Consider the following 26674-nt stretch of genomic DNA (forward strand, 5'->3'; position numbering starts at 1 on the left):
ATATCCCATTCTTATATCTGATATGGAATTAATATCCTGAATATATAAAGAACTCATACAACTCAATAGCAAAAAAACCCAAAGAAGCCAATTTAAAAAATGAGCAAAGACTTGAACAACCATTTCTCCAAAGAAGATATATAAATGACTTATAGCATTAGAGAAAACAAATCAAAATCACAGTGATTACCTTATGTACATATATGACTGCAGGACTGATGTGATTCTACAACATGTACAATCAGAAAAATGAGAAAGTATACTCCACCTATATATGATATATCAAAGTTCAAAAATACATTCTACTGTCATGTATAACTAATTAAAACAAAAAAAAATTGAAAATCACAGTGAAATATCACTTCATGCTCCTTAGGATACTATTGCATATAAAAAGAAAAATAACAGGTTTTGGCAAGAATGTGGAGAAACTGGAACCCTTGGGTACTACTAGTAGAAATAGAAAGTGGTCCAGCCACTGTGAAGACTAGGTTGGACTTTCTCAAAAAGGTAAACATGGAATTACCATGTGATCTGGCAAACTCGACTCCTAGTTAATATATTCCAAAGAATTGGAAGCAGGGACCCCAACAGATATTGTACACCAGTGTTCAGAGCATGTATGATTAATAGCTAAAAGGTAAAAACAACCAAGTCCATCAACAGAAGAAATAAATGAAATGTAATACATATGGATATACATGGAATACTACTTGTCCATAGAAAGGAAAAGAAACTCTGATAGATGCCATAACAGGAATGAACCTTGAAAACTGTATGCTGAGTGAACTATCTCAGACACAAAAGGAGAAATTTCATATGATTCCACTTATATGGGGTACCTAGAAGAGGCAAATGCCCAGACATAGAGAGTAGAGTTGAGTCTACGAAGAGCTGGGGAGAGGAGGGGTGGGGAGTAGTGCTTAATGGGTACAGAGTTTTAATTTGGGATTATGGAAAATGTTCTGAGAGCAATTAGCAGTGATGGTTGCATAATATTATACATCATATTGCCCCTGAATTATATTCTTAAAAGTGGTTAAAATGGTAAATTTTATGTTGTACATACTTTAGCACAATAAAAATGAAAGAATACACCCACCCGTCTGGCTGCTGGCAAAAAGGGACCAGAGAGAGGTGATGTGCAGTCAGGGGAAGCTATGTGTGGAGAGAAGAATGGTGAGACACAGAGCAAGGTAAAGATGAGAAATCATACCGGCCAGAGAGGAACAGACAGAACAGCTGCTGGGCGGCCAAAGGGGGGCCAGCTCTGCACTTCATTCCTGGGAGACTCATCCATGTCTTTTCAGTGAATTACTTTATGCTCAGCTAGACTGACCGCCTCTGGGCTCCTTGAAGGGAGAGGAGCCTGATGAAGGCTGGGAGTGTAGCTGAGAGCCAGGAAAGACGTTGCCTGGGACGCCAAGCTCAGGTAGCTGGTTTCTGAACAGGACTACGGCTCCAAGAAAGCAGGAGACATGGCATCCCCTGCCCCTCAGATCCTCGCATGGTGTCTGCACATGTAGATCTTCAAAAGGGGCTAGGGGTGGCTCAGCAGTAGAGTCCTTGCCTGGCATGGGTGAGACACTGGGTTTGATCCTCAGCACCACGTAAAAATAAATAAATAAAATAAAGGTATTGTGTCCATCTACAACTAAAAAAAATATTTAAAAGAAAGATATTTATCCAATGAAGGTTAAGAATCTCTCCCATGAGTTTACAGAGATCTAGGATTCCAGGCTCTCACTTACCAAATTCATATCAATAGCCACCATAGGAATTTAAGTCCCTAATTTTCCCCTATTACTGCTTTGAATGGCCACGCTTAGCTTTTCACAAAGACTTATACCTAATTTGTTCAAAGTCAAAGTCTCTGCTGACATTTCCATTTTATATAATCCTGAATACTTTCCATAAAATGTGAGTTCCAGCATGTTCAACATTTATTGGATTCCCAATGGTTTCCATCATACCAGGTAAAGAAAAGTTAAACCCACTTTCTTATGTATATAGAACACATAATGGTTTTTAATTTCATAATACAGTCACCCTCCATATCCATGGGTTATACATCCAGGGATTCAGTCAACAATGTATCAAAAATATTTTGAAAAAAACTGCATCTGTGCTGAAGATGTAGAGACTGCTTCTTCTTGTCATTGCCTAAGAACCCAGAGAGTACAGAATTAGTTACCTGACATTGTGTCTTACTAGGCATTATAAGCAATCCAGGGAAGATGTGAAACACATGGAAGAAGTGTGTAGGTCATGTGCAAATATACCATCTGATATAAGGGATTTCCCTCTCATTTTAGCACCCAGTGGGAGTCCTGCAACAAACCCCCTGCAGACATCAAGGGAAAACTGTACTCTATTATCCAGAGGTGAGAGAAAATATTGCCTTCCTTTCAAAACACAATGTCAGAATTTCAAGAGAGTCTTAGATAGCAAAGCTGGAGCTCTGCTCGTTTCCTTTTTCTCACTCATTCCAACCACCAGTGCATACGTTACTTCTAACATGGGAAACTAGAAACAACCTGATTTTATAAAAAAAGGGACACTTTCACAGATAGCCATTTATCACCAAATTGGGCTATCATGCTCAGATTGAGATGGCAACTCTTTAGAAGGAGACATTTACAAAACATAGTTAACTGAAAAGAGAGGAAAGCAAAAGCAAACATGCAATTTCATTACAGTCATCTAAAAATGAATTTTGTAGCTATAAAGATTATGAGGTACCGAAAGGAGATGAAAACAGTTGCTACAAGGCAGTGAGACTGTTTACAGGATTTAAAAATATATTTAAAGTTTGTCTTATAAGATTTTTAAAAGTGAACTATGAACACACACACACACACACACACACACACACACACACGGCTCCAAAATGAATGAAGATTTTTTGGCCAGGGCTAACAGATAGATGCCTTGTCTGGGATTCTATAAGGCAGGGGTTCTTCAAGTGTGTTGCCTGGACCAGCAACATTACATCAATCTGGGAATTTGTAAGAAACTCAGATTAAATTTGAAACTCTGGGCTGGTCCCAGTGATCTGTTCTGATAAGCCTTCCAGGTGATTCCCATGTCTGCTCCAGTTGGAGAGCCACTGCTGTCAAGTACCATTCTGAGGTTCTATGACTTCCACAGGTCTGGAGGGTCCGCTTTTCTTCCCATGTTTTCCCAAGCACCACTCTCACTGTTCACAAGAGCTCCAAGCTACTCAACCAAGTGCAGGTCTTCACTGACAGCTGCACTCCTGCTGCTGAATTTCATCTTTACTGCTGCAGCCAGCTAACATGCACTGTACCCAGGTGTTAAGTGCTTTATTGTATCATCTCATTTAATCCTCATGACAGCCTCACAAGGCCAACGTCCCTATTGTATGGAAAATGGAAGCCAAAAGAAGTTCAAGATCACATCACTAGCAAATCATGGTTCAAGAATGACTTCAGAGCACAGGTTCTTTGCACCACTAAGGTTCAGAGAAGTAAAGCAATGGGCTGGTGATATAGGTATGGTAGGGCTGGCGGGTGGACCCAGGCCTGCCTGGTTCCAAAGCCTGTTTGCCTTGTATCCGCTCAGCTCTGCTGCCTCACACTCTCTGCTAGGCAGAATCATCTGCTCACTGCCCTTGGAACACATCATTGCCAAGAATCATGCTGCTTGCCCACATCTCCTGTCTATTCTCTGCCACCCGCCCACAGCCCACAGCTCTCCACGAGGCCTTCCATGTCACTTCCCTGAGATTCCTGGCAGAACGGTTCCCTCCCTTCTCTCGTCCCCCACCATGCTCTCTCTGTGTCCTGCTACATTTACCAATTCCCACTCCGAGTCACAGCACACAGCACACAGCTCCGTAAGGTGAGGCAGAGGTCTAAGTTGGCATGGTGTCACCAGTGAGTGACAGAACAGGCACTGATTGAGTCAATCAATGTGTCTTTTAAGTGGCTAAATTCATTCTTTAGATATTTTATGTATCTTCTCTGCCCAGCTGGAAGACAGTAAGCTCCTGAAGAACAAGAATGGAATCTTTTATTTATTTTATATTTTCAAGAGTCCTCAGCCCTGCGCCAGGTATACAGTCAAGTCCATAACATAAGCTTGAATTCAAGTAGAATGCTGCTGGTGCACAAATCTGGTATAAATTTCTCTACTACTCAAACCCTGTAAAAAGGCAGCTTATGTTAACGGGATAATCAGGTCCTATACTAATGGATATAGCAACTCATTTTTTATAACTAGATGGAAACAGTAGATTTAATGTTCTTAACAGAAATTAAACAATAATAAGTAGAATTTTATGAGTACATTTTCCTAAAATTTGTTCAAAACTCTATGCAATTGAGGAAAAAATTATAATTCTGTCTTTAAAAAAAGGTAAACATGCTTACACTGTACCTCTTTTAGATGAAAACATATTCTTTATAAAAATCATACCAGAAACTCCAATGTCTCTCATTAGGAAAAGGTGGGTATCTTTCATCTATTATAGTCATTCATCTAGTTCAACTAGTATGCTGGTAACAGGAGAGAAGATCGAATAAATATTCCAACTCCTGTCACATACCCAGAAAGCAAAGGTGCTGAAAATCAGAATAAGTATTTCAATAATAAACCTTGAAAACCAGCTCTTTAAACTTTTAGAAACAAGGTAATATAAAAATGAAATGCTACCTTTATTAATTCACAAATTATTTTTATTAAATCCATACACCATTAACAGGAGAATATCAAGCCACAACATATATTTAACAAACTGAAGACATGAGGTTAAAAGTACATAACAATAAAAATAAAGATGATCAAATTATCATAGCCTTTCTTTAGATATTTATTCCAATCCAGTCCTTACCCTGTACTCACATGGTCTAACAATAAATATATAGCAAAAGATTCGATGAGTTTGGCTGGCAATCGTCTCTAAATCTACATCAATGGATCACCACTGAACAGGCAGCATCGACTTACCAGCTCCACAGATCCATAATGTTTCCTACTGAAATCCCCACGTCTACAGCCTAGGTCTTCCGAGACAGAGCTGGAACAAAAATGCTTCATCAGTATTATACATAGCGATCTGGCCACAAACCTTCTGCAGAAATCAACTACCATTTGCAAAAAGGGCTGCTATGGAACGGGCTTGCAGCGCCCTGGCTCCTCACTGCAGGGGAGCCTCCGTGCGACAGATACGGTCCCCAGCAGCCATTGCAGAGCCCGGGTTTCATGGAGCCCTCAGTAAAAAGAAAAATGCCCGAGTCATCCCTGGAAGTATAGGCAATGATTGAATTAAATATTTAGTCATTTGGAATCGATTGAAATTTCCAAGGCTACTGGTGGTTTATAATTTCATTTCTCTATTACCAAAGGGGATAGAAGCCCTGCAGTAACTTGAGGCAAGGGACAAAGCTGCTGAACCAGATCTTGCAATTATCTTTTGCTTAAGTCTCTTTGTCCCAAATATGCAACATAAAAATAACCAGCATCATTTAATGCTATATTTTAAGCAGGAGACAAAAACTCCCAAATCCCAGTAGGCCCTACTCCCCAGCGCCCCCTCCCTCCACTTTAATTTAAGACTTTTATGTGGCAATATGAAAAAAGACCAAGACTAACAGAAAATCTGAAAACTGAACATCTGAGCCTCTTCGATTTTTTTACCCAGCAGCAGCTAATACATCCCACTTCCTCTCCCCCTCCCCACAAAGTCAGGCTTAAATCAGATAAGAAAACTCACAGGTGTTGTTGAAGAGCAATTAAAACAAAGACAAAATTGTTCCTGCGTTTACATCTCGAAAGCATAGTTATTCCTTCAAAAGGCACATACCTTATTGGCTAGTTAGTACCTTTAGGACCCCAAGCAGTACTCATGAATGCAACAGAGATCCATAAAATACAAAACAGTTTTAATAAGTTTGGTTCTAATACGTCATGCAAACAACTCTAATAAAACAGAAAATAAAACAACAGAGGAATCACAGGTTTAATATGTTCAAAACCTTTGGAATGTAACGTGCAAAGAAAGGTGCACTCGGTACCTTTTCATCCTTCCTTACAAGGAGGCTACATTTTCTAAATTACAGCCCTCTTGGTAAATTCGGAAAGACACCAGCTCTGATGTTTAGCATCCACAGAACTGACTCTCTGCCAGGACACTGTTTGATAGGCTCCAAGGAAGACAGCATGAGAGGAATGAGATTAGAGAGTCTAATGGTATTCTGCCTCCACCATTTCACAGAGACGGCTGAATTAATCTTATATGAGGAATTTAACCTTTTGTCGTCCTCACTCCCTTAGCTGAAAATGTATAACAGATCAAGGAAGGCAGTGTGGGAGGGGTCCCAGATGCTGCCCCAGCTACCTTCCTGCTTCTAGTGACATCATTTTCTTCCCCCGCAAAAAATCTCTGAAGGAGAATTTTAAAACTTTCCCCTGTGGTGTGTTCCTGTCTGTTAAATCTTGTCTACACTCTCTCAACCCATCCTGCAAACCCTCCTAGAGACACCACCCTCCAGGTTCCAAGGTCCTACCCCAGCAGCCTGAGGTTAGTTACTAAAAGATGGGGGCTCTTGAGAGGAGCATCCATGCACAGACCGACATGGGGCACAAAGCAGATGCCAATCTCAACCCACCGCTGCAGTGCCAGCCAGGCCCACAATGAAACCAGCATCAGCAGCAGTTCTAATGCAAATGGCCCATAACACGAAAAGAGCAAGGATGCCAGCCCCTCCCGGGTTGCTCTCAGTGCCACTGAGGGGGTTCTAAGATGCGTGCCAACAGTTAGAAACAAACACAAGAAAGACGGCAACCTTATATCCCTGGAGCAACCACCTCCCTTAGACACTCATAGGGGAAAACACTGCCCTCTGAAAAAAACTAAGGGAGCTACAAAGAGACTGCTGCTATCTGCTGCCCCCCACCCCTACCGCTAATTACATTTCATCCAATACACTGCAGAGAGAGAGAGAGAGAAAGAGAGAGAGAGAGAGAGAGAGAGAGAGAGAGCTTCCTTGTGGTAGGGGCCAGGCTGGACTCTATGGGGTGCATTTCTCAGGTTGCAGGAGGCACTCAAAAGCAGTTGTCAGAAGTGCCCCCTTCCCAGGCATAAAGCACCAGGGTTCCAAGTGGAGGGGATAACCCTGGGCTCCAGAGGAGCTCTGTTCTCCTCTCAGTCCCAGGACTGGCCCTCTGCCTGACACAGAGTGGGCAGACAAGCAGTAAATGCTTGCTGCCTTAGTGGAGGCATCCTGTCAGGGCCCATAACTTCAGGGTCTCGGTAGCTAGTGCCTAAAGGCATCCCTTGTAGGCAGGGAGGAAGGCTGCCTGTTGCCATCCTCCCTGATGGCCACTGGTCTTTATTCCCTCCATCCAGCCAGTCTTGGCCCACGAGGCAGCCATTATTATATGTACACCAAAACCTGTTTCTCTTGGGCTTGTTGCTGGACTACATTTGCTGGCCTTTGTTACAGTATATGTGACCATGTGACAGCTCTGGCCAAAAGTATGGGCAGAAGTGGGTGAACCACTTCCAGGCACATCCCTTCCTGGAAGGCATGCTGTCCTCCCTGGTGGCCACCAGAAGGACCTGCAGGAGGGCAGAGCTTTAGGGTGGAAAAAACCCATGTCTTTGAATGCCCACATGAAAAGCCATACCAAAGAGTATCCAAATTGGAATATGATGTGAGCAAGAAACAAACATTTAGCTGTACCAGTCAGGTAGGATTTGGGTTTGCCTACTAAAGCCACTGTGTTGACTGAACTAAACAGCATCTCGTGAGGGTGCCCTGCAGCAACAACATAACAGCCGAGATATAGACCTGGTAGCAGACAGTAGCCAGTGAGAAAACTGATCTCAGAGGTCCCCAAAGTGGCAATGTGTATTATATAGTCACAAAATATTTGGTAACACTCATATCCACAGTAATTCAGAAGGTAGACCATGTACTTTCTGAGGCTGCAGCTCCTGGGAAAGGGTCAGACAGAATCAGAGTGAAATCAGTGCCAGCTCCTACTGGCTGACCTTAGCAAGGGTTTTTATAAGAAAGAGACCAGCTCTGGAAAGAACTAGATGGGTTTCAAGTGAAGATAGAAGGGAATAGAAAAAAAATAGAAAAAGGGAATAGAAAAGGGGCCTCAAGGACTTGACAAATCACTCTGTCTCTGGACTCCAAATAAGAGTCAAGTGAAATGCAGGTAGGCATGAGAGGTGCCTCTTCCAGATCTAGCCTGTGACCATTTCTCATGAATAACCCATGGTCTCTTTCTTTATTTGCTAGCTGAATGGGGAGGATGAGGACTGTGAGGGATTAAACCATAACATGGAAGGAGCCTTGGTCTCAAATGGCAACATAGAAGATTCTAACTGGGAATTCCCTTGCTGGGCTGTGCTGATGGTAAGGACCAACTCATACTGTTTTCAATCATTAAGAGCCAGGGCTTATCTATTAAAACAGGTAATTTTATCTCCATCAATATAGCTCTCCATAGGTACTGGAAACTAGTATTAGAATAACTTCCACAAAAGGCGGGTGTCAGAGGGCTGGTAGGCCACAAGAACTCTGTATCAGAGATTGGCAAACTGTGGACCAACCCAGCCCCTGCCTGTTTTTGAAAGCAAAGTATGACTGGAACCCAGCCATGCCTACCGGTTATGGATTATCTATAGTGCTTCTGCAGAATGACAGAGGACTTGAGTAGTTCCAACAGAAACTAGGACTCACAAAGCCCAAGCTATTTACTAACTGGCCCCTTATAGGGGGGGAAATAGTCATCCCTTCAAGTAGTCCATGAATCCCTATAGCTGGGTTCAGGTGCTTCTAGATTTTAAAATCCATCAGACTCCTTAAGGGAGCTTTGTACAAGTGCAGATTCACAGAGGTTGTGTTCGGTATGTCTGAGATCCTAACAAGCAACCAAAAGACTTCTACTGCAGGTCACCCACAGACAATGCTTTGAAAAATACTGCTCTTCCAGACACCACTGGAATCCCCAGGAAACCTGCAAATGGTTCTACAGCACTTTTATAAAGAAGATCAAGGCCTAGGTCAAGGTTTCCATCAATGACGAGGTGTAGTGTGGTCCTTCCGAGCATTGCTCTGTTGCAGACCTGGGTTCTTAGCCTCTCTGGGCATCAGTCACCTCATCTCTAAACTGGGCTGAAAGCAGCACCTACTTGACAGGGTTCTAAGCAGACAAAGCACTAACCATGATGTCTACTGCATGGAAACTACTCTCAATGTTATCTATTATTATTGCTCTTATTTTTTTTTTTTAAAGAGAGAGTGAGAGAGGAGAGAGAGAGAGAGAGAGAGAGAGAGAGAGAATTTTTAATATTTATTTTTTAGTTCTCGGCGGACACAACATCTTTGTTGGTATGTGGTGCTGAGGATCGAACCCGGGCCGCACGCATGCCAGGCGAGCGCGCTACCGCTTGAGCCACATCCCCAGCCCATGCTCTTATTATTAATATAAGTTCCTCTTAGGCTTTTAGAGAGAGACCTAGGAAGAAAAGCTTAGCATAAATGATTATCAACTTTTTTATTCTTTTCTTTTTGCAGTGCTGGGGATGGAACTGAGGGCCTCCTACGTGCTAGGCAAGTGCTCTACTTCTGAGCACTTGCCTATCCCTGGGTACGAACTTTTTAACCGTTTTAAGTAAAATGTCCTTTTTCCCTCCTGCAGCAGTAAGGAGGACCTGGGTCAAGCACCAGCCTTCCCAGGACAGGCTGAGGGGAACACCCCAGCTCAGCACCACTCTCCTTCCTAAAATTGCTGGCCTCACAGGGTGACTTCATCTGGAAAATACCTGAGGCCCACTGCTGCAATGATGGGGAAAACACATGAAACCTGGCTGGAGGATGCCACCAGAACCAGGCAGGTGCCGCCGAGAACTGCGGGGCTTCCAATTCCCCACATGCAGTGTGGCCCAGCTTGAAATAGAAACCCTTCTGTTTCAGCAAATGAATGTGTGAGGGTGCTGGATCACACTTTGCAAGCATGAACAGAGTGGAGGACCTCCATGTTCAGTTTCTACATATGGCCTGGGAGGGAGAAAAGACTTCCAGCTCTACACGGAGGCTACCCAAATTCCAGTTATGTAAGTCAGGTTCCTGGAAAGCAGGATAATGCCCTTTGAAAAGGCAAGAGCTGGCAAAACTGAACAAGAGAAAAAAGGGAGCCGGGCAACCCCCAAAGGGAAAGCCCAACTCATGACACAGGCCCTCACTCAACTGGCCCAGAGATCAGTGCTGACCCTCACAACGGGCTTCAATATTTCCCAGCCCCAGTGGAAGGGTTAAAGCCAACAGTGACAATGGGGACGCCTCTTGGGTAGCAGAGAGAATCTGTGAAAATCAATAGGCAATTTTTTGAAGCCTATCAACAGCCACTTCAATGTCAGGATCTCCAGGAGGGACCTTCCCCCTCTTCCACCCAAGCTGAGAGCAAGAGACAGATGGAAGGGATTCCCCTAAAGAAGGCCAGAGAAGCGTTTAACTGCTGGATTTCAGATTTGGGCTTGGAGGGAGCTCAGGGTATCCTAACACAGGTTTCGAATAGCTGATGGCATGTTAGGACCCAGTTGTCTCGTTTTGTGAAGATATGTCAAGTGACAGAAAAGCAGAGATGCAATTACACATTAATTTCTAATGATGAAATGGAGGAATTCTGTCCTTTTCTGAAGGCAGTGAAGTATGAGGAAGAGGTCTGGAATGAAGGGGTCCGGGAAATCAGAGCCCCTTGATTCTTAGAACTCCCCAGATGGCTCCCTGTTCTCCTACTGTATCTGGGGGTACAGTCCTTGTACTAGGATCTTAAGTGTACCCTCCCTTAGCAAGATGAATCAGCCATAAGGTGGTCCTAGACCTGAATTTCGGTCCCACCATTTGCTAGCTCTGTGACCCCAGTCAACTACTTACCCACTCTGATCCTGTTTCCTCATCAGTAATATGGGATTAAAATAGTATCTGTCTCTGTGAAGCAATTAAAAGACATCATAAGGTGTTTAGCACAATGTGTGGCATATTAAGTAGTTATTAAATAAATGCTAATTATTCTAATTGTCAGAAACTTCACATATCTTGGCCATCACCACACCCAATGCATCTTACAGAGTGCCTGTTGTAGTAGATCATCAATAACTATCTGTTGAATAAACTCATCATGAATAAATGCTTAGCTCTACTCCCCTTTGCTCTACCTGAAGGTGTATCTCTGCTTCTTCTACCTCCCTGCCTCCCGACCTCCGGTTGTATATTCCCTGCTGCACCTTCAGACACATTTGATGTCATGCTGTTCAATTAACTCTCTCATTACAAACTTTCTCTAGAGGCTGAACCCAAGGACACTTTATCACTGAGCTACATCCCTAGTCCTTTAAATTTTTGATTTTGAGGCAGGGTCTTAATAAGTTGCCCAGGCTGACCTAAAACTTGTGATCCTCCTGCCTCAGCCTTCTGAGTAACTAGGATTATAGGCATGTGCCATCACGCCCAGCCATTTAAATCCTCTTTTGTTTAACATTCTGGAATGAATTCCTTCTACAATATTTATGTGTCCACTAAGTTTCTGGCAAAGACATGTGTGCTCTAGAATTTATCTGATTCTCTAGTATTGATGGTTTTATGGTAATTCACTGCAAGATTCCCCTCACTAATGATCTCTACCAATGCCTTCAAAGTTATATTTCTGAAATAAAAAGTGGCAACCACACCAAATATTGGAGAGGTTGTGGAGAATCTAGAGTTGAAGTTCTTTTACTCATTCAGAGACAGTTACTCAGCACCTACAAGGTACCAGGTACTGTGCCAGGTGCTAAATCTGTGATGCATGGTCTCAGCTCTCAGAGAGCTTATGGTGCAGTGGAAGAGATAAATCCAAAGTCCACAGAACTTCCCAGGAACAAAAATACTGAGCATGTAAAGCACACCTGTCTATAGGAAGCTGGTAAGATGGTCTCCAGTGTACACAAAGCCTGGGAGCTGCCACATTCTTGTCAGCTCAAGACCCACCACCTGGACACCTGAGAGATGTATCTATACAGTGAGTGATTCCTGCAAAGTGGAATGTCCACACACCTGCTCCCTCCCTCCTGCCTCTCCAGAGGATCTGCTGGCTTCTCCGTTTTTGTAAGCTTAAGATTGCTAGGTTTTCAAGCTCAGGTAGAATTTGCTTTGGGAAGCACTGCTCCCTGGGCATCTATGAATGCATGACCAAAAAATGTTAAACAGAAACTCAATGTAAGGAAAAAGACTCAGCAGACAACATATGTTGCTGTGCACCTCCTTTAACCACTGCAGATCTACTTCTGTGGGGAAATCCCTCCAAGATCTGTCTTCCTTAGTTTTTCAAAGTCTCCCTCCTAGGAGTCATAGACCTGCTTGGATGTGCACCCAGACCTTAAAGGGAGACGCGCTACCCAGAGCATACTTACATACAGTTTGTAGGTGGCCAGAACTATAGGAAGCACCAAGGTCATTTTGACCCTTGCTACTCAGTGTGCTCCTTGCACCTGAACTTGTTAGAAATGCAGGATCTCAGGTTCCACTCCAGATCCACTGAAACAGAATCAGCATTCTAACAGACCTTCCAGGGACGCATCCAACACTGAAACATGAGATGCCGTGTTCTAGACCTTGGTTCTCAAACCTAGCTCTCTATCAGAATCATCTGGATTTTTTCCTCTTATTGGTTTTACTATGAAATACTTCAAGATAAATAATAATAAAGAATTATGTAATGAACAGTACAGATACACTTGAATTCCTATGTACCTATCCCTGACCTGTTTGATCTCTCCCTCTCCTGACATAGTTGTTAACTGGGCTTGTACATCCTGCTAATTTTATTTTATTTTATTCTGTTTTTTGTCATACTGGGGATTGAACCACAAAGAAATACCATAAAGAAAATACCATAAAAATACCATATTTGTACATCCACAAATATTTCTATTTTTTTTTTTTTATCTTGAGACAGGGTGTTTTTAAGATGCTCAGGCTGGCCTCAAACTTGGGATCCTCCTGCCTCAGTCTCCTGAGTAGCTGGCATTGCAGGTATGCACCATGCCTAGCTTTTTTTACATTTTTATATTTATATTTATGTACTTATTCATAAACAATACATTATACAATGTAGCATGTTTTAAATTTTTATACAAAAGAATGCCATACCATATATATCTTCTTGCAACTACTTTCTTTGGTTAAACACTGTGCTTTTGAGAGTTGTGCATGGGTTTACCTGTGGCTCTAATTCATTCACTTACAGTGTCCTGCTGTATCAATATCCCAATGTTTGTCCATACTATTACCAGACATTTTTATTGTTTTCAATTTTTAAACAATACTGTAATAAACATCATTTTACATGTCCCCTTGAATACAGGTGCAGTCACATCCTTAGATTATATCCCCAGGAGTGGACTGCAGGGTCGTGTGTGCATTATTATTTTTTCTCCCTAGTGAAACATTTCCTTTCCAATTCACATCCTGTGAACAGTTTATGAGCTCTACTTGCTCCACATCCTGGCCAGCACTGGGTGTTGTAAGACATTAGATTTTGCCAGTGTGAAGGATACACAATGGTATCTCACTGAGGTCTGGTTTTAATTTGCATTCCCCTGGTAGCCCAAGGGATATTTCTTTTATGCTTATTGACTATTTGGACTACCTGTTCCATGGTCTGCCTATTCCAAATCCTGTGCCCACTCCTTTTTAGTTTTTCTTGGTCTTTTCCTGATTTGTAGGATTTATATATTCTAAATACCAACCTTTTTTTTTTTTTTTGCTAAGAAATCTCAAACATCCCCTTTCAGTAAGTTGTTTTTCTTTTATTGTCTATGTAATCATACAGAAGTTCTAAAATTCTAGTATAATATTTTCAATCTTTTCCTTTATGATCTTTCTTTATCTGCCTTTAAGAAATCTTTTACCACTATGATGTCATAAAGATTTTCTTTCTTGTTTCCTGCAAAAGTTTTTAAAGTTTGCTTTATAATTTTTTTAATCTAAATATGTAAATTCCCAGTTCCTACTGCAGACCTTTTTTATCTGCATCTTTAGGAGTGGGATCTATATACCTGTATTTTTAGCCAAAATTCATTACATCAGCGATTCTCTTACAGCCAGTCTGAGAAACGCAAATAGATTCATTTCTCACCCACGAGATGCCAATGAAAGGCATTTCCTACAAAATCCCAGGAAATCATCTCATCTCTGCCTCCTTGACTAGTGGGAAGAGACTTCTGAGACATTCAGGGCCACAGACTTAGGACCATCTGGTGTCCAACTTATTATCTGTGCTAGGGCATCCTCTCCAGTCTCCCCTTACCCGCTACTAGTGATATGAAACACTCCATGCCCCAAGGTTCTCTCTTCTTCCTGCTAAACAGTTTGTATTTCTATATTGAGTTGAAATCCATCACAGCTTAATTTCCACCAGCTGGTCCTCCATCTACACCCTTTCATTTTTCCTTAACTTCCTCACCGTCGCTCACACACCCCCGGCCACCTGTCTAGTCTGGCTCTACTCCTGCTCCCAGCCCTCCAGCCTCGCTCGCTGCCTTCCTTCCTTTTACTTCCACTTGCTGAACTTCTTTTTGCCTTGGACCCTGCATGTCCTCTCCAAACTTCTTCCTGGCAGCTTTCCCCTAGACTAGGGATTACGAAGAGGATATTTGGTCAACATCTGCCTCCCGATCAGAAGAGCTCACAATGGTAGGTTCGCTGGCTGAATCCTTAGCACCTCACATAAGGCCTGCACAAAGTTAGCTCTTGGAAGGGTTTAGTTGACTGATGGATAAGTGAAAGAATGAATGAACGAGTGAAGGGAAGCCAGCTAGCAAATAGTATTAAGATCGCGTCTGCAGGAAAGTCCTTCAAATGTGTGACAGCCACCATTTTCTCTAGGTTTTCTGTCTTTAGTAGGAGACTGGGAGTGACCTGAAAGGTTAAGGCCAGCTCTCCTGCGTAAGTGTGTAAAGTAGGGTCACAGCAAACACGCTGACCACTTCATCTCTTTCCCTAGGGTTAGACAATCCCTGGGATCATGATCCCATTGGTAGCTGAAGTGAGATGCATTACGTTCACGAAATTTGTTTTTGAGTGAGACATAAAAATATTGTAAATATTGCTTCAGGTTAATCTCAAAAATTTCATTTCAGAGGTTAATACAATGCCAGCAATATGAATAAACAAGGAAAATGCCATGGGCATTTTATAACTCGGCTCATGAGCTGCCAGCTCGAAATGAAGTGGCATTTCCTATGTCCAGAGGTTGGTGTTTTTCAATAAATAGGTAAGTCAAGTAAGTGGGATGAGTGATATTACATAAAAAGTCAATCAACTACAACTATCAAAACTCATCCAACTTGTATACTTAAGATCCCAATATTTTTTCATATAAATTACAGTTCAACAAAAGAAAATTTTAAAAAGTCATACAAAGAAAATATGGAACTCTAACCCAAAACTTTAGTAAATTAATATCTATATGTTTAGAGAAATTATATATGTATAAATGTTTTCTGATATTTACATAATTCTGTCTAAACTATTAGTAACTCATTCTCTGATCATTGGCAAAAAGCTTCTTCTTAATGGGTCTCAGTGCCAACAAAAGGGCATGATATGAATTAACTCAATAAATACTGATAATATTAAATAAGTGGAGGATGTACATTTGCACCTCTTTTTAGGAATATGTGTACCTGAGCATCAATGACACAGAGAAGAAAAAACTTTCTTTGTGGAAAACTAGAATTTGCTCTAGTCTAAAATTTTCTCCCTTTGGGAATATAGCTTATCAGGGAAGAAAACCTGTTCTCTATTTTCTGTACCTGAAGCCTGAAAATTAAACTGACAGAGACAGATCAACAGGACAGAAGGCAGACAAATCCTATTTTTAACTTGGTGTACAAGGGCGCTCCACAGAAAAGAAATGAAAACCCAAAGACACAGGTAGACTTGGGGACTTATCCACCACTTTAACAAAAGGTGATAAACCGTGGGGCTTCTAGGGGTAGAAAACCATGGGAAGGTGAATATGGGGGAACGATGGCCAGACAAGGGCTATGTCATGGGGTTTGTCTCTGCGGACTCATCTGGTGGCTTCTCTGGGTTTGGTGAGAAGAGTTCTTCTTATGGTGCAGGTGAGAGAAATGGTGCCCTGCTTCTGGGAGTACACATGGGGAGGGAAGGGAGCTTCCCATGTCCGCTTTTTCTCAACTGTCTTCAGCCCCAAATAACCTTCATGCCAAGGTATATTGTGGGGTGGCCTATTCTGACCTTTTATAGCCAATAGCAATATGTAAAAAATGTAGTCTTGAACATAAAAGTAAATGCTTTTTATTTTAGGTCACATGGAGTTGACATGAATTTTGCCTTGAGGTGACCCAGAACAGGGGCAAGGCCCTGGGCTACATTTTAAATGACTTCTGTGTCATATTTTAATTTTGTGGACCAAGTTAGAGCCAAGCTTATCTCTGCTGTTTTCCTCCAGGCACATTCAGACCCCAGAGTAGAAGAAAAGCAGTTTACTTGTGCTTTCAAGGTCAAACTACATTTCTGAAAGATCTAAAATGTTTAATCTCTAAGCTGCTCAGACTCTGAAATAGTCTCCTAAGAAAATGAAACTGTGAAAGCAAGAGATGGCAAGAGAAGGGAGACAGATACACCAAATGCCCAGAGCCCCGGGAGGCAAAAGCCCTTAACTAAGAACTTTAACTATCATAGGAGATGACACAAGAACAGCCAGCCTGTTTCTGAGGCCAAAATGGGATTTATAAGATGAGTGCTGGCTAAGGTGAATTTAGGGCAGGGCCACCCAAACTATGGCTCTTTGCCTCTTGAAAGTACTGATCAGAAGGCATGATACTCCCTAATCACTATTTATAGTGTGTCCTTCTGGTGTCTGTACTGTACTTTGAGTTGAGGTGAGCACCAAAAATGGGTTGCTGGTCCCTGAGGAATATAAAATTTGAGAGAACTGAAGACTAGAATAGTCAAAGGAACACAGTTCTTAGTAATGGCATAACTTCCTTGGGGAAAATTGATTGCTTTGTTATTCCTGCAGGGGACCCGGAGCTCAACAGTGAGTCCAGAAAGGGGCCAGCATGTCCTTGCAGAGAGCGAGGCCATCTTCCTTCCTGATTTTAGGTCACATGGAGCCACAACAAATGGGTCCTTTTCGTGTGCCTCAGTCTATCAGCAGCATCTTTAACTCCATGTTATCTTGAATGATTACCATCTACCTTCCTCTCCAACTCAGGCCACCTCCCTTCCTGGGGCCTCATTGCTCCTGGGCCTTCTAATAGCACCTCAATGCTAATCACGCTCCCAGTCAAACACCCAACTGGATCCTTCTCCCCACCTGCAAGCTCAGACATCTGGCTTCTGGACACAGTCCACAGATGCCCCAGAAGCCCCCCCACCCACCCAACACAGCCCAAACCGGATTTCCTCCTGACTCCTCCCAGCCATTTGGGAACATTCCAGTGTTCTCTCAAATCAACAGCTAATCAGTCACCAAGCCCTGCGATAGCTCCCGGCCACCATATCCCTTTGGAAAATTGTGTGACTGTATCTGTGTACCTGTGTTTCATTCTTCAAAGGAACAACACACTTGCTTGCTTTAAAACTCAGAGCACACAGACCTCACCTCAAGGGGAAAACCTGCCCCCCTCCTGCCCCACACAGGCAACTTGGACCGCTCCTGTGTATCTTCCAGAGGTGATGTGTGCACTTACAAGGAAAGGGCAATACATGTTCCCCTCTGCTTACACAAATGGGAGTGTATTACCGTCAGCCCTCCGTATCCACAGGCTCCACATCTGCAGATTCAACCAACCACAAATCAAAAATATCTGGAAAAAATTGCATCAGTACTGTACACATAAGGACTCTTTTTTCTTATTATTATTCCCTAAATAACCATTTACACAGTATTGACTGATACTATAAGTAAAATCAAGGTGATGTGAAGCATATGGAAGGGCAATGTAGTGAACCACACTGTCTCACATAACCCACAGGTCTGGGTACCTGCAGGGGTGTGAAACCAATCCCCCATGGATAATGAATGTTAATTGCATGTACAATCCTCCTCCTTGATCTTGTTCTTTTTTTTCCCACTTGACATATCTTGGTGATTTTTCCAAATCTGTACCAAAAAAGCTCCTGTATTCTTTCTCATGGCTGTGTAGTATTCCACTGAATAGCTATATCATGTTGTATTGAACCAACTCCCCAGTTAATGGTTTCTGATATTTGCCATTACTAATACTGCTGCAATGCATGACCCTGAGCATGCACTTTTGCATATGACCATGTTTATAGAATCCTGTGACGTCTTTCAGTTTCTTGCTCCTTGTCCCCTTTCTATCTCCACTGTGTCTGCTTTAGCATTCCACTGGCATCTCTGCTTTATTACTCTTAACTCACACTTAATAAATACTTGGTGTGTACTTTCCACAAGCCGGGGACTCCATTCAGATGGGGAAGAACAAGGGAATAAAGAAGCAGACCCACCGCACAATATCCCCGCCTACCTCACAACTGTTGAAGCTTTGGGAGCTTACTAAAAATCAATCCCTCTCTCCTCTGTGTTTGGAATCAGTAGAGAATTAGCGACAGGAATCAAACAAATGGGAATAAAAACATGAACTTCCTTACCATCAGTGTTTCTTTGGCAAAAGAGGCCAGTCCTACAGCCAAATGGGCTTCCTACTGTGTCCTCCATGTTCAGACCTGGAGCAACCCTCTTGTGGGAGAGTTGGATCTGTAGAGGGGCAGACGGCTGCCCAGATGGTGGCCAGGGGAATTGCTGTCTCATGACTGACAAGCTCTGGCAGGAGACAGAGACAGACAGGCCTCTACACCAGCTTCTAGAAGACTCAGGTGTATTTTCCAAATGGAAATAGGAGGTGAGATGAGGCACCAGCTCCATGGGCAAGCAGATCCCAAGAGGGAGAGAGGAAGTGGGGAGGGGACAGGTTAGCTACCCAACCACTTTGCCCCTGCCCCAGAAAAGTGGAGAAATTTCTTCATGGTAACACAAGATTAGCAGGATAGAATTCCTCTAACAGTAAGCCAAAAAGCTTACTTTCCATCACTCTGCTTTAAAACAAAGTGGCTCTTCAACTAGGAACAAATGAGATCTTTCGAAGTTTCTGAAGGGTATTTTTGAAAAAAAAGGTTTAAATAAAAAATTGCCTAATCTTATGCTCTCTGACAAACTCTTTTGAATGCTTGACTATTTTCCTCAAAGATAAAAAAAATAAACTATTACTAATTCAGCTTAGTGACAGGAATTGAGTCTGAATTATAGGATTTTTAAGAAATCTAACTTTATTGTACATGTTGTAATTGAACATAAGAAAGGCTGATGTAAACAAGAATTAGAAGATTATTCCGAAGTGATTAAAACATTTTCAAACTTTTTTCTGTCCTTTCCTCTCCTGGCTGACATCTTTTTAAGGCAGATGGCCCTGAATGACCATCTTTCTGATATGTTTACTTTGCTACAATACTAGAAATTTTTTCTTGCAAGTGGTCACTGATAGCCCAGAGCCAAGTTTACACATTAGGAAAGGTGAGAAATGCCTCAGGGTCTTGCACTCAGCCTGCCCCATGCCACTGGGTCTCAGAGTTCCCCAGGCTTCCTGATCAGCAAGCTTATAGTCAGCTTTTAGTTCTGGTCCCTGACCTTTCTTTCTGCTGCATTCGACACCATCAGCCAGATTCCTGAGTCCCACCACTAGGGACTCTAATTAAACAGGTTCCATGATCCATTTTTTGACAAAATTTCTGAAGTTATTTTTGTGACTGGCCACAGACTGCTCCCCTTCTCCTTGACACTCCTCCACTGGCTTTCACAACCCACTAGAGCCCTGTTCTCCTGCCTCCTGACCACTCCTTTTCTTTTGCATGGCTACTGTAGCTCACCATTGCAATAAGAACTAACACATCTGCCTGAATAAAGGACACATCCCAGAAGAAGCAGACAGAGATCCACAAGCCAGGATGGACAACTCAAGGCCTTCCTCAGCTCCTTTTCCTGGATGGGGAAGATGTCCCTCAAGTCACAAAGCTGGCAAGATACACCCAGGATGCCTGTGGCATATGACATGGCCTGTGACATGGTAGAAAATGGACAGCAGGAGTCAAGGAGTCAACAGGTAGAGAGATAGGCAGGCTGCAAGGTTGGAGGTGCAGGTAGCAAGAGAAAAACAATCTGACTTGGTAGCATTTATACATTTAGGCCCTTTAATGGCCATTTATCTAACTTTTTATCTGACCCAACATTCTTATGACTAGTAGATTAGCTTCTCAGAATGCATAGCTAAGCTTAGCAGACCTCTAGCCTTCTCTAACCCTAAAGCTAAAAATGCTATAAAATAGCCAGGTGTGGTGGCACACACCTATCCCATGACTCAGAAGGCTGAGGCAGGAGGATTAAAAATTCAAGAATAGACTCAGCAATTTGGTGAGGCCTTAACAATTTAGCAAGACCCTTTCTCAAAATAAAAAAAATAAAAAGGGCTGAGGATGTAGCTCAGTGATAGAGTGCCCCTGGATATAATCCCCAGTACTCAGGATAGGGGGTGGGAGAAGCTCTAATATCTGAAACCCACAGAGAAGAATGCCTTGCCACGTTGCAGCTCTCCTACCCGATGCTCCTACCAGTGTAAATGGTAAACACATTGATTTATGACTTACATTTGTTCTTGCTATAAAAAGTTCATGCAACCTCTTCCACAGTGGAACATGTCATTCAGAATAACTCAAATCCATGTTCCTAGGCCATGGTCACTCACATTTGGCTCAGAATAAACATTATTCTCATTTCCTTTAAAGCAGAGATGTTACTTTATGTCAAGACACAGGTTTATCAAGTCCATTCTAATCTTCCTCTGAAATATTCCTAAGCCCAGCCTATCCCTTCTGCCCCAACAAGAACTTTCGTCTCCTACTCTAATTGGTCCCCACTGCCAACAGACTCATCTAAATGCAATTTAGCTGTCCCCTGACACTATTTTCTTTCCAATATGCAATTCTAATTGTGCAATGCCCTGCCTAGAGTGTCAAGGCCAGGGGTTCCCATTCCCGCAATGACATGGCTGTACCCAACCACCAAAGCTCACTGCCCACCACTCCCCAAGAAGCATCAGCCAAATCAGATTTCTTCAAGGTCTCCCCACACCTCTACCTGGTAGTTCCCCAACTTCAAGTGCTCTTTCCACTGAGAAATTTTGGAGTGTCCCAGCTAACAACACTTTTATAAGTCCCCTTTGCATCCCCAGCACCTGGCACAAGGCCCAGATCTGGCTTGGTCAGTTTCATTGTTGTACAGCACTGGACTATAAGATTCTTCACTTGACAGTACCAAAATGCCCTCCTGTGGCCAGTGACATTCCATAAACACCTTGATTGCACACCTGAGTGTTCTGGGGTTGAGAGATGGGCACTGGAGCTAGACAAACCTAGGTTCGAATCCCTGCTGTGTGTCTTGGACAACTCTCTTAACCTTTCTGCCTCAGCTTTCTCAAGTGTACAGCGGGGATAACAGTAGCAGCCTCATTGGTTTGTTTTTTTTTTTTTTTTTTTTTTTCATTTGTGAAGACTAAAGGAGAAAACGCATTTAGGATGTTTGGGGAAATGCCTGTACATGGGCGATAGATAAATATTTGTTGAATGGGTAACTTAATGAATGAGAGATTCTTAAAGAAACACCTTTCTAGCTTGTTTTCCAAAGAACTCAACGTTGGCTCCGGCAAATTCCAGCCTGTGCCCCCAGCCTGGTCCAACAGGCCCATTCTCACGTGCCGCCAGGTGAGCTTAAAGAGCAAAAGCACACACCTCCTCGGGCTCCACAGGCTCCCGCAGGGACACAGGCAGTGCCCCCGCTCCGCCCGCAGCCAAGTCAGCCCTGAGGCCGCCAATCACCAGGGACCCGCCCAGGACTCCTGGAGTGCTGCCCGCCCCTCACACGTCACCCGCGCGGTGCACGGTGGGGCTCGCAGTCTCCCAATCTACGAAGGAGGCCAAGCTGGCTGGCCCGCAGTGAGGACTAGCCCCCGCCGAGTTCAGGCGGAAGGTCTCGGGTAACCCGCGAATGCTCGGCACCCAAACCCCTGCCTCCAATGAGTACGGAAGGCAGGAAGGTCGGCGTTCTCGCCGCCCCGCGGGTGGGAGCCCACGCCCTGCCTGGATTTCCTCTCCTCTGGCTCAGCCCTTTGGCAGGCGCATTTTGCTCCTTAATTGAACATTAACTGACCTCCTAGAGTTCTGTTTCAAATCACCGGGAAAGTCTGTTCTCACTTCACCTAAGAGGTAATTTATGGGCGGCAGGGGAGTGGCTTTGAAAAGCCACGAGACTCACGATCGCGAATCGACCTACCCTAAGTGGACCTTTTACGTTTCAGAGGGCATTAGCTCTAAGATCGTCAAAGCCCTCTGCGGCTCCCATTGCCTCAATAGAAATTCAGATCCCTTTGCTAGGCATTTAAGGGCTTCGTTATTATTTTGTATTTAATTACGGAGAGTCACGTTTTAACGCAGCCTTTCTCAACTTTTGTCACAGATGAGAACCACTTGGGGAGCTTTTTAAAAATAATGGTGCTTGTGTTCCATCCTATACTTCAAAATTTTGGAGGTACAGTGCAGACTTCTGTTCATTATTCTCCCTAGGTGATTGCTATGTGCTGAGAATGGCTGGGAGAACGTCTATCAACAGCTCTCAAGGATGAAGGTTCCACGGGGCTTTCCTCAGTTCACAGTGGCCTTTTCCCTCATCTCCTGCCCGACCTGGGCTGGGCTTGACCTCAAGGCCGAGCTCAGCTGCTGCCCCTTCTCAGGAGCCTACTTCTTCCATCAGCGTTTTTATAGGTGCTTCTTTTCTAGCACCATGGGGGTTACTTGTCCATCTCTCTGGATGAACTCTGTGAGCTCCTTGGGGAACAGGTCCTCTTCCCCCCACTCCAGATCCATTGAATCAGAACCCCTGGGGGTGGGCCTCAGGCCAGAGTTGTTTCTTAGGTTCCAAAGGTGATTTTTAAAAAAAAAATATTTTTAGTTGTAGATGGATACAATACCTTTTTTTGTTTGTTTGTTTATTTTTAAGTGGTGCTGAGGATCAAACACAGTGCCTAACAGGAGCTAGGCAAGTGCTCTACACATCCCCAGGCCTCACAGGTGATTTTGATCCATATCCCCAGCCAGGAATTGATTTCACAAAAGCACTGGACACAGTAGGCATAGATAAATATTTGTTGCATTGAATAGATGAAGCATTTCCTTTGTTTTGAAATCAATCATATATGCTAGCTAGTTGCCTTTGATTTCCCTGGAGATCTAAACACTTCTGTCCTATAGGATTTTCTATATCCATGTACTTATTCATTCATCCAACAAATATCACATATTCTAGCAAAGGCCTGTTGTGGTTCAGGAATATACAGGAAAACACAGTACCACCCTAATGGACTTAACATATCATTTATACAGTTATTCTTATATTTTTTCTGTATTATATTAGAATTCTTTTCTTCCATATTCTATTGGTATGGGGCTTGCTAGAGGTGTTCAATGAATATTGTTAAATAAATAGATAAATAAGACATCATCAAAAATAGAAATGCAATGCCAGGCTCAGTGGCGTAAGCCTGTAATCCCAGGGGCTTGGGAGGCTGAGGCAGGAGGACCGCAAGTTCAAAGCCAGTCTCAGCAACTGTGAGGCACTAAGCAACTCAGTGAGACCCTATCTCTAAATAAAATACAAAATAGGGCTAGGGATGTGGCTCAGTGGTCGAGTGACCCAAAGTTCAATCCCCAGTACCCAAAAAAGGAAAATAGAAATACAGTCTCCAAGATCACACCCACACCCCTTTCCTTCCCACTCTCCCCTGACAGATATTCCTCCTATGCACTAAAGGATTTCATGTTAAAACGAGTGTGGCCCCAAACTGAGACCTGCTTTTTTTACTTACTTACAGGTTGACCTGGGACTCTAGCTCAGGGTCTTTCGTTGGCCATGTCTGAAGAGACTGGATGCCAAAGGAGAGAGACGACTTTGCTTTCCAGAGGAGGGTCTGTGCCATCTGACTCCCACATGACCCCTTGGTCAGCGGCTCCATCAGTGGGCCGGGAGACTGCGTTGCTGTGCTGAAGCAGAAGAAGTTGGGAAAGGCTCTGAGAAACACAAGAACACAGGCCCACCAAAGCCTGCCCTGTCTTCTTCCTCCCAGGACAGCTGTTCATAAGCCAGGAGCAGGGGATGCCAAGCATGCCCAGGACCTTACAGCAGAGTGGTGCTCAGGGACCCTGGGGCTAGGGGTGCTGCCCAGAACAGTCCAAATCTTATCTCATCCCTGAACAATAAGTTATGTTGCCTACAATGTCAAGTCAGCAGAATCTTGCTCTGGTTTTGACATTCTATGTCCTCCAAGGGTTCATGTGTTGAAATTGAGTCCCCACTGTGAGGAATCAGAGGATGGAGACTTATTCTGCTATTTTAGGGGTGGGGCCTTTGGAGGTGATTAGGATTAGAAAGGGTCATCTAGGAGGGGCCCCCATGATTGAATCCTGATGGCTTTGTAAAAAGACAGAAAGACCAGAGGAGGCACAGACACACATGTACACTCCCTATCTTTTGCCATGTGACATCTTGTGCCACCTTGGGACAATCCCAACAAGTTGGCCATCATCAGAAATGGTCCTCACCCTTTGAGAAGAACTATAAACCAAAATAATCCTTGTGGGAGGCCATCCTCGCACGTGATTTGAGTTACCTCCCTGGCTGGGTGAGAGGCGCTTAGACACAGCTGTGTTAGAGCCTTCCCCACCCTTTCCCAGGTCCGAGGGCTTGTCCGTGCAGAGGCGTGCCTGGCCACTGCCCTGAAGACCCAGTTGTCGCCCCTGACCTTGGGATGCTGCCCCTCTTAACCTTCATTGGGTGGGATTTTCCCTGGAATTTTTTGTTCCCCAATAAAAGCCCACTCCCTGGCGTGTTCTCTCTTTCTCGCTAGTCTCTTCTGTAAACCTCGCCACTGCATTAGGTGGCTGGAGGTGGGAGCTAGGAGAAGCCATCTCGGAGCTGGTATTAAAGGTAATGAGAGTCTTGTCTCTTTAATTTAAAACTCCTTGGCAATTACTTATGATCCGAACCTTCTTTCATGAAGCCAGCACTGGTCGCGTGGCAGAAATCCTCTTCTTTTATACAGTTACCCAGTCTCAGGTATTTTGTTATAGTAAGGAAAAGTGGACTTGGGGGCTGGGGATGTGGCTCAAGCGCTAGCGTGCTTGCCTGGCATGCATGCGGCCCGGATTCCATCCTCACTCAGCACCACATACAAACAAAGATGTTGTGTCCACCGAAAACTAAAAAATAAATATTAAAAAAAATTCTCTCTCTCTCTTTAAAAAAAAAAGAAAAGTGGACTAATATAGTTCAGAGTGAGTATTTAAACAATCACAAACTTATTTAGAAAAAAAAGGCAATATTGGTTTAGTACAGGAAGTTATGTCTAAGATGCTTTAAGAGAACAATGTGGGTCTCTCGACCATCACTGGGATAGTTCCAGTACTACTTGGTTTATCAAATTTCCAGTTTAAAATGTCCAAGAACAATCATATAAAGGCTTAGACTGGCAACACTGGAGCCAAAAAGGAAAAAAAATCACATATTTTAAGAGTAATTACATCTAGTATGTAAAGAGTCAATGCTGTGGAATTAACAAATAGGTTGCTCATGGGATAACCTGAGAAATGTACTCTGAGATGTGCCTGCCCTTTCTCTGGTGGCACATGGAGGAAGGTGGGAAAGGCAGTTCTAACATAGAGCGGGTGGTGTGTAGGAAACACAGGCATCCCTACTCCTCTTGACTGGAGTGGTGTTCTGAGCCATCTGGCAGCATCTTCACTCACCTCTACCTCAAGTGACAGACAAAGGAGCCACGAAATCCAGCTACTTGGAAATGGAAAAGTAAAAAGCAATCTTAGGGGCTGGGATTATGGCTCAGTGGTAGAGTGCTTGCCTAGCACATGCGAGGCCCTGGGTTTGATCCTTAGCACTGCATAAAGATAAATAAAATAAAGATATTGTGTCCAACTAAAATATTTTTTTTTTTTTAAAAAAGCAATCTTAGATGACATTTGGTCAAGAGGTGCTCTTCATAATGTTAAGGCAGAAGTCAGAGGCCTAGTGGTCCAGAGCAGTATTATCTGAGGAAGGATCTACACAGGGCACTGCCACCTGCCCAGGGCTGGATGCCAAGGGAAGTGACTCCACACTGCTGGGTATCAAGAGATAGGCACTGATCACTCGAAACTGTTCTGCCAGTGTCACCCAGACCCAAGGCTGCAGGCATCTTGAAAAAGCAGATGTTACTCTAGTGACCTATGTATGTCTCATGAGGAAGGATTCAGGACCTTCTCTTGCTAGGTCCCCTGGTGTTCCTCAGTGATGACTCCACTCTCCCCACTGCCTTTCCTGGCCCCGAGAAGCCAAATGCTGCACACCTGACCCAGACTTCTAGAAAATCTTACCTTCGGTCCCTTACCATTGCAGCAGACATCAAAGTCTCAGGCTTTCAACCTGTGACAAAAGCCAAGTAGCCATTCTATTGTGCAATCAGTTGTTCTTTATGCAAAGGCGCCCCACGACTCTAAGCCTCAGTGGC

At 43.5% G+C, this 26674-nt stretch overlaps 1 protein-coding gene and 1 long non-coding RNA gene across 5 annotated transcripts in view; one reads left to right on the top strand and one right to left on the bottom strand.

The window, feature by feature from the left end:
• The window catches only part of GARNL3 (GTPase activating Rap/RanGAP domain like 3), a 148185-nt gene that overhangs the window by 110623 nt on the left and 10888 nt on the right, over positions 1-26674 (bottom strand). For 3 of the 4 annotated variants that reach the window (XM_081281952.1, XM_081281951.1, XM_081281950.1), the window contains exons 2-3: positions 23988-24158; positions 4972-5041 (exon numbers count right to left, since the gene is read on the bottom strand). In XM_081281952.1, coding sequence (XP_081138078.1) covers positions 4972-5041; positions 23988-24158 — 241 coding nt within the window. Of the gene's footprint in view, positions 1-4971; positions 5042-23987; positions 24186-26674 lie in introns of all 4 variants that reach the window. The other variant, XM_081281953.1, reaches the window with a different exon arrangement.
• LOC308642733 lies at positions 21895-24111 on the top strand. Its single transcript, XR_014020626.1, has 3 exons — positions 21895-22328; positions 22686-22938; positions 23990-24111. It is a non-coding gene; the product is annotated as an uncharacterized lncRNA (long non-coding RNA).

This window comes from Spermophilus citellus (assembly GCF_964194105.1).
Source record: "Spermophilus citellus genome assembly, chromosome: 2".
In the NCBI taxonomy this organism is placed as follows: Eukaryota; Metazoa; Chordata; class Mammalia; order Rodentia; family Sciuridae; genus Spermophilus; species Spermophilus citellus.